We start from the raw sequence: 8822 nt of genomic DNA, 5'->3' as shown, positions 1-8822 counted from the left end.
ATTCTACCAGGCCTATAGTGAGGCTGAATTGGGTCAAAACCCCATTACCGATTTCCACAAGCTCCCACCCAAACTTATGGACAGTAACATTTTGGGTACTAAAGAATTAGTGATATCTAACAGCTAGTATCCAAATGTTGCCCAACTGGTTGCATAGTTGCCCTGGTGTAGTTACCCAGATAAAATGGTAATGGGTCCCTTTGGGGAGAGCTAGGAGTATGTGCTTTTACAGGGGTCTTACTAAGCTCCCCCTTCAAGGATACCTGGCCTCCACATTATTCAGTCAGCTTTAGATCTGTGAACTAGTGCTGGTCTAACAACAGAATGCAAGGCTGCATTTCTATCTTGATGACATCTCTCTCTAGGCCTGGAGAAATTTTTGCTATACAGTCAAATAAGACTTTAGTGTACAGCCATTTATCTGGGACTCTATCCCAATTAATCACCTCTAAAGATCTTAGTATCCAATCTGATTATCATAAATTGCACGCAGGTCACTGTTAAAGACTTCTATTTTGGAATATCCCAACTTTCCCGAAAATAGGAAGTACATGTCACTAGCATTCTTGACCTACAGGGAACACCTGCTAAGTCAAGTTTTAATTATTCTAGTACTTCTATAACAAAAGATCCCTCAAGCCTTTGGCAAAGGTAATATCTACAGGGTTCTTCTAGGGATAGGTTGGAAAAAGGGGTGACATATTTGGTAATTCATTCCAGAATTCCCTGAGTCTTGGATAAATTTTCTCCACACTAGACAAAGGACTTCCATCATCTCAGGTTCCTGGATTGGTCAATATTATGTTTAGTTTTGTCTGTAAAGCACGCCCAGATGCTAGATCCATAACATTAAATCTAAACTCTGTGGTAGGTGCATCCATATTAATAAATACCATTATACTATAAATTATATCTTTCTCTTCTTGATCGAACACCCTCAATATTTTCTTATGAATGCAACTTCTTTTTGCCAGTGACTGTATTAAGCCTCTTCCTCCGGGTATTATTTGCTGTTTGGTGTGATATGATGTACCCAAAATAAACTATGAGATATTCCTGCCAACATATTTAACCTGAATCTAATTGGGTCTCTAGGCCTAATTTTCAGTTTCCAGGTAGATCAAAAATGTAGAACTTTCTACCAGTTGGCTTGAGCCCTTCAAAAAGCCAATGGTATGAGGAAAAAAGATGGCACTGTTCCAAACAAAAAGAAATCAAGTAGACATAGCAACCAACTATAGCGCCTAAACCGAGATTGAACCTTGGCTTTAAAAAAAAAAAAAGCAACAAAAGACATTCTTGGGATAAGCGGCAAAAATTCAAATGGACTGAATTTTGGGTGATATGAAATTATTAACTTACAATAGTATGAAAATGGTATTGTGGTTATATAGGAGACTGTTATCATTCTTAGGAAGGGCATGCTCAAATATTTACGGGTAAAACAATGATATGGTGAAAAATGTGTTCAACATTAAGCTTGTGAGGTTCCTCTGTGTGGTTGTATAGAACTATAGTTTGATCATTTCCATTGCTGTTTAGTATTCTGTTGTATCAATATATCACAGTTTATTCATTTTTCTGCTGATGGACATTTGGGTACTTGCATCTATTTATACCCCCACCAGTTGTGTAGGAGAGTTCCCATTGCTCGTACATTCTTGTCAACACTTGGATCATTTTTTTCCATTCTAGTCATCTGGTAGGTGTTTAGTAATGTCTCGCTGTGGTTTTATTTGTACTTCACTAATTACTAATGAGCTTGGGCATGTCTTCATGTAATTGTTAGTCATTTGGGTCACCCCCTGAAGTGACCAGTCAGGCCTCTATTGCCTACTTTTCACTATGTTGGCTGTCTCTTATTTTGCAGGAGTTCTACATGTATTCTGGATGTAAGCCCTTTATCATATGTTTCAAATATATTCTCTAATTCTGTGGCAAGCCTTTCCACTGTCTTAATGGAATCTTTTGATAAACAGTTCTTATTTTTAATTTAGCCAACTTTATCAATCTCTTCATGATTAGTGCTTTTTAAGTCCTATTTCAGTGTTTTTCCTTCTGCCAGGAATGAGATATTCTCTATTATGTCTTAGGAGCTTTACCATTTTGATTTTACATTCAGATGTGCAGTCCATCTCGAATTCATTTTCATTATGGTGTGAGGTAGAGAGTCGACTTTCACTTTTTTCCTATCTGTATGTCTAATGTTCCAGCATCCTTTATTTGGATAACTGTTCTTTTTGCTGCTCTGCATTGCCACTTTCATAAATCAATGTGTATTGGGTTCTGTATTCTATTCTGTTGGTCTATGTCTATTTTGTACCAGTTTTACAGTCTTACTCTAGTTTCATAACAAATCTTAAAATCTGGTAGTATTGTCTCTCCAAATGTTTGTTTCTTCCAAAATCATCATGCTCTTTTAAGTCCTTTGCATTAGACTCTACTGGGAGTCTACAAAAAAAAAAAAAAAAAAAAAAAAAGCCTGGTGGAGCTTGTTTTATGCACTGATGGTAGATTGTCTCTTTCTCCTTGAAATTCTATAAATTTTTGCTTTTCTTTGAGGCCTTAAAAATGCATACTGGTTTAGAATAATATTTTCCTTTTGAATTGAACCTTTAATTATTACATAGAAATCCTGTTTCTAATAATGCTGTCTTAAAGTCAATAAACTGATCCCTGCTGACTTTTGATTATTTGCCTGCTCTTTCCCTCTTTCCTTTTCCATTCTTTTATTTTAAACATTTTCCTATTCTTATACTTCAGGCAAGACTCAAAGAGACCTTCACTAAAGGAACTTCAAAGGATATACTTCAGTTGAAGGAAAGTGGTCTTAGAAGAAAGGTCTAGGATGCCAGAGAATGGATTTTAATTATCCAATCTATCTCAATATCTTTAATAGCCCATTTATTGCATTTTTATTTCTATTTGTTCCACTTTTATGTTTACTTTTTAAGAAAGATTTGAGAGTGAGAAAGCATGCATGTGCAAGCATGTGTGAGTGGGCAGAGGGACAGAGGGAGGAAAGGGAAAGAATCTCAAGCAGACTCCATGCTGAGCACGGAGCCAACCTGGGGCTCAATCTCACGACCCTGAGATCAACACCTGATTTGAAACCAAGGGTTGGATGCTTAACCAACTGAGCCACCCAGGCACCTCTCTATGCTTATTTTTTCTTCTTACTGTCTGAAGCTTGAGGGAGAGGCTTGATATTTTTGTTTATTTGCAGTCTTATTCTAAGGTTCCCTCTTCATTGATTGGTGATTTACACTCTATTTCTATTCTTAAGAGTAACCCTTAAAACCTAACATGTATATTTAACTGAATAGAGCCTGTTTCTCTACTTTTTCAACTCCTTCAATGCACTCTTCAACCTACCATTCCACTAAAACTGCTCCTGCAGAAGTTTTCAAATGCTGAATTCAGTAGTCCTTTTATCAGTCTGTATCTCAATGGATTTTCCTACTAACTTGATATTTGTAATCATCCCTCCCTCATGTTCTAGTCCCTAGAGTTCCTTAACACTGCCCTTTCTTGGAGTTTTCTGTTTTGCTTTGCTTTCCTTAATTGCTCCTCCTCCTCATTCCCATACCACCTCCTCTCCTTCTTGGGGCTTTCCTCCTTAACCCTGATTAGAAATTAGTACTTTCCCCAAGATTTTAAAAATTCATCCTATATGACCCCCTCCACTCCCATGGCGTCAATTACCACTTCCATGGGGCTGACTCTCAAGTTCATTTCTCCATCTTAGCTTCTTCCTTGAACAAACCTCAGACTCAAATCCATTTCTAGCTGGTCAACCAAACCTGGATATATTACAGGCACTGCAAATTCAACATGCCTAAAATCAAACTTCTAATTTCCTACATCCACCCTCTGAGAGGGGAAAGTCAGCTTCTCCTCCTGTAAATTCTTTCTCACCCACGCTTAGGAACATGGGAGATTTGATTCCTTTCTCTCCTTCCATCCCACATCTCATCCCCATTCTACTTCCTAAAATACTTTTTCTGCTTGTTTTTCCCAAATAATATTCTATGGTTGAGGTATTCCAGAAAAAAATGAATTTCATGGAAAAATAAATCTTGGTAAATGCTAGAAAACCACACACACAAAAAAGGGGTCTTTACTCAAGAGAATGAGAAGGCAAGCCACAGTCTGGGAGAAACTATTTCAAAACAAAACACACCTCTGAAAAAGGACTGTTAAACTTTTATAACTCAACACTAAGAAAACAACCTGATTTTTAAAATAAGCAAAGACCTCAACAGACACCTCACTAAGGAAGGTATACAGATGCAAAGAAAGCATCTGAAAATATGTTCAACATATTGAACTAGGGGACTGCACACTAAAACAATGACATACCACTATGCACTTATTAGAATGGCCAAAATTAAAAATACTGACAGCACTAGATGCTGATGAGACTGCAGAGCAATAGGAACTCTCATTCATTGCTGATGGGAATGCAACATAGTTCAGCCACTTTGGAAGAGAGGTTGGCAGCTTCTTACAAAAGTAATCATACTCTTGATATATGATCCAGTGATCATACTCCATACTATTTACCCGAATGACTGGGAAAGTTGTGCCCACACAAAAACCTGCACTTGAATGTTTACACCAACTTTACAATTGCCAAAACTTGGAAGCAACCAAGATGTCTGTCAGTAATTGATAAAACATGGTATATCCAGACAATGAAATACTATTCATTGCTCCAAAGAAATGAGCTCTCAAACCACAAAGAAACATGGAAGAATCTTAAATGCATATTTCTAAGTGAAATTAGCCAATCTGAAAACGCTACATATTCCATGACTCCAATTACATGACATTCTGAAAAAACTATGGAGACAGTTAAAAAAAACAAAACAAAACAAAGTATATATGTGTGTGTGTGTAACTCGGTGGTTGCCAGGGGCTAGAGAAGAGGGAGGGATGAATAGGCAGAGCACAGAGGATTTGTACCACTGTGGCACAGAATACCAGTAGTGAAGGAAGCTGTGGGAATGGGGAACAGGGGGCATATGGGAACTCTCTGTACTTTCCACTCCATTTTGCTGTGAGCCTAAAACTGCCTTAAATAAAATCTATTGTTGGTTTTGTTTTTTGGTTTTTTTTTTTTTTAAGTCTTTACCACGGGACTTTCCAGAGCCATTACTATGTGGATATTATATTCGAGATGCACAAGAGGTGATAGAACATGTAGTCTTTCCCAGACTTATTTCAACATTTTTGTGGAACGCCTTTTAGCATCTCCCATGCCTCATAAGCAGCTCAAAAACCTACTTTGAGCCACTCCACCCCTCCTCCCCCCACCTGCCATGGCCCTAGTTCAGCTTTTGCCATCTCTCTGCTCCCCTAAGTCTGGTCTTGATCCCTCAAACACACTGTTTGCTGCAATGCAAGGGTGAGCTGCCTAAAACTCAACTCTGACCATGTCCCTCCACCATTCATAACACTAAGGCCAAATTCCCTCCGAGGGTATAGGACGCGCCCATGGTCTGGGCTGGCCACACCTCAGTCTCATCTCTCCCCATACCATCTCACGCCAGACCTTACAAACATTGCATTGCTTGTACTTCCCCAAATGAGCTGTGCTCTTGTAGGTGTCTCGGTTTTTGTTCACAGGGTACTACTGCCTGAGATGTTCTTCTCTCTATTCCCATCCAACCTGGTGGTTAACTACTACCTCTCCTTTGGGACTCAACTCAATGCCCTCATCCTTAGAGAGGTTCCCTGACTCGGCTAGAGGCCCCTTGGCTCCCATAACACGCCATCTAAGCAATTCTACGTCTGTTGCCCCATGAGACTGTGAGCTTCTTAAGAGCAGGAACTATGTCAGATCCATTTTTCCTCAACTGTTCTTCCCAAATTCTAAAAGCTGATGGGCCCCAAGGCAGAGTCCTCTTCTCCCTATGCTTTCTCCTTAGGTATTTCATCTGATCTCATGGCTTTATTTAGCATCCACACCCTGATGACTCCCAGACTGATTCCTCCAGCCAAACAATTTCCAGAGAAAACATTTACACTTGCTCTATTCTTTTTCCAGATCTCCACACAAGTGGCTGCTTAGTCAGGTCTCAGTTCAAATGTAACTTCCTGACTACTCCATCTTAGAGGTCCCACACCCACACTCTCCCCTTTACTCATCTTATCTTGTATCTGAAATTAAAGTTTATTTACTTGTTTATTGTCTGTCCTACCCATACATCCCATGAAATTGCTAAGTATTGATTCACTGCTTTATTCCAGAGCCTGTGACAGTGTTTGGCAGACTGTAAAAACACTTATTAAATATTTGTTGAATGAATGCCCAACACAGGTCTCGCACATGATACTTGTTAATAGTCAAATGCTAAGGGTCTGATACTGTGCAGAATGTACCACAGGAATTGCTTCATTTGACCATAAATATGACCATTAGGCTCCATTTTACACTGAAACCCAAGGGTTCAGTAGCTTGCACAGAAAGGGACATGAATTTTGGCAGCCAGATCCAGAGCTTACTTCCTTTGTCACTGAGCTATCCTCTCATTTACCTCTGAAATATTGAAAAGGTGTACTCAAAGGAAAGAAGGGAGGGAGGGAGGAAAGGAGGTGGGTCTCAGCTTCTCTATCTGGTGGGGGAGAAAAGGACTTCTAGTTCCGATGTTCTGAGGCGCTAGCAGGAGCAGATATCCACAGTTTCCTCAGCTCACAACTCCAGACACCACTGGGCAAAGGACAAAGGTCCCTTCTCTGACTGCTTGAGCCTGGGCCTGGGCCTTGGGCATTCCCAATATAAAATTTTTGAAAATCTAGGAAGTGGGGGGAACTACGACTGGAAAGCAGGAAACCAAGATGCAACTCACCCTCCTCCATGAGTGACACACATTAACAGCCAAGCAAAGGGTCCTTCCCTGCAATATTTATTAAGGAATTTACACATACACAGGAGAAAGGCAACCAGGAATTGTGGTTCCCACAGGTGAAATCTCTTAAGCAAAGTTTTCTTGTTTTAATTTTCAAGTAGGGTGAACAATGACTGACAGGAAAGCTGTCCAGGCTCTCTGCTTCACACACCTGGAGGAGGTGGGGAAACAGAGAGGCCTGGGATACACAGGCATGAAAGGGTGATTGGCAGATCAGGAGGGTGGGGAGGAGGAAGGGAGCTGTGTGTGAGATTGCAATTTTTTTTTTAACTATACGAAAAAGTGGCAACAGTTTCAGGCTGTTGATAAATTAACTCCTCTCTGTGTAAACCTCAAACAAAAACAAAAACACCCAGAGCAGATGGGGAAAGAGTGGGAGGTGAAATACACACACACACACACACACACACACACACACAGAGTACACACATTAAGCTCTGCATTCCCACTGGAGGGGCTGGTCCTCCAGCCATAGAGCCAGATCCCACTGCATGTAGGATGGAGGTGGGGCAGGGGTGTGTTCTTGTGTGGGACCTTTGTGAAGTCTTTGGTGCTTATAAAGGCTGACTGAAGCAGTAAGTCCTGAAGCCTCAGATCCAGAAAGCAATTCAGGGCAAAGTAGAGTAATATTTTTGCTCATCCCCACAGGAGGGGGTTTGCCTCAGCCCAGGGCTAGGGCCAACGTGATCTAAGACCCAAGGAGTATTTAATTTGATTTCAGTACTTTCTTCATTCCCATAAATTATGGGAGCATGATATCTCCCTCTTCAACCAAAATTTCAAACATGTAGAAACAGCCTAGCAACACATACAGAAGTACCTCTAAACCCTCCCCTCTTTGCCTAAAAGACAACACCTCCAGACCTTTCTGAAAGTCTAATAGGAGGTTTAACCTCAGGGGAAAGGTACTCAAAGGTGTGCACCTTTCTCCCACAGTTTAAGTGCCTTCTGCCAACAATTCCTAAGGTGCTGGTGCCAGGAGAGGACTGGGGTTGAGGCTGCAGAGGAAGTCAGGATGGCGAGCAGACACATACAACGTAAAGCAACAGAGAGGTCTGCGTGTCCAGGAAGTGGCTGGGCTGGGCAGAATGCCGAACCCCAAATGACAGATTGAGCAATTTCTAAACCAAACAGAGAGGTAGGAAAAAGGGATGGGACGGGGGAGTTGGGGAAAGAGGAAAACCGGGAGGGAGAGGGCTGAGGAGAGTGGGAGCCATACAGGTGTTTTGTTTTTATTTCCACATCTGAGGGCTGAGAGTCTGATTTGCTGCCTGTCCATTTCCGCCGCTCATCGACTGTCCATAGGTCAGCATGCCGTGGGCTCCACAGAAGTTCATCCCAGCCATCTGCTGGGTCATCTGAAAGGGAGAGAGGAGACTTTCAGACCCAGCTGTGGGCATGCAGCCAATTACTGCAAAAAGGCAGGGTAGGAGTCCTTCCGTCTACAGGGAGGGGTTGAATGAGACAAAGGGAAATTGTTATGGTACAGATCTGCCCTGAGCCTTAATAGACCATTTTGAGGGCTCCAGACCACGTAAATAAGGACTTCCCAGAAGGGAGATGCTGACAGAGATTAATGCTCAGAGAGGGAAAGCAGTCCTGGAGCTAGCCAACATAAAAGCAGCATGAGACGTTATTCTCTTTTTCCTTTCTAGTCTCTCATCCTAAAAAGAAGGGGCCTATTGTGAACTTGCCAGCCCCGAGAGTATGCAGCCGAGCCCCCACAGCAGCGCTCCTGTCTTATCTCCAGCAGAGTCATGACTGTCAGTGCCAGGGGAAGTGCTTGTGTGTGCTCAAGCTGAGAGAAAAGGAAAAAAGAACTGGACTGTTTAGAATGAACAAAGGCAGGCAAGAAAAAAGAAAGAAAGAAAGAAAGAAAGAAAGAAAGAAAGAAAGAAAGAAAGAAAG

At 41.3% G+C, this 8822-nt stretch overlaps 1 protein-coding gene across 1 annotated transcript in view; it reads right to left on the bottom strand.

Moving 5' to 3' along the window:
• Positions 1-6895: 6895 nt before the first annotated feature.
• The window catches only part of SMAP2 (small ArfGAP2), a 46398-nt gene continuing 44471 nt past the window's right edge, over positions 6896-8822 (bottom strand). Inside the window, exon 10 of the mRNA XM_059374288.1 lies at positions 6896-8272. Within this exon, the coding sequence (XP_059230271.1) occupies positions 8147-8272 (126 nt within the window). The 3' untranslated portion in view covers positions 6896-8146. The remainder of the gene's footprint in view (positions 8273-8822) is intronic.

This window comes from Mustela nigripes, chromosome 14, assembly GCF_022355385.1.
Source record: "Mustela nigripes isolate SB6536 chromosome 14, MUSNIG.SB6536, whole genome shotgun sequence".
Taxonomy (NCBI): Eukaryota; Metazoa; Chordata; class Mammalia; order Carnivora; family Mustelidae; genus Mustela; species Mustela nigripes.
Note: the sequence above shows the minus strand (reverse complement) of the source record. Positions and strands in the feature narration are given on the sequence as shown.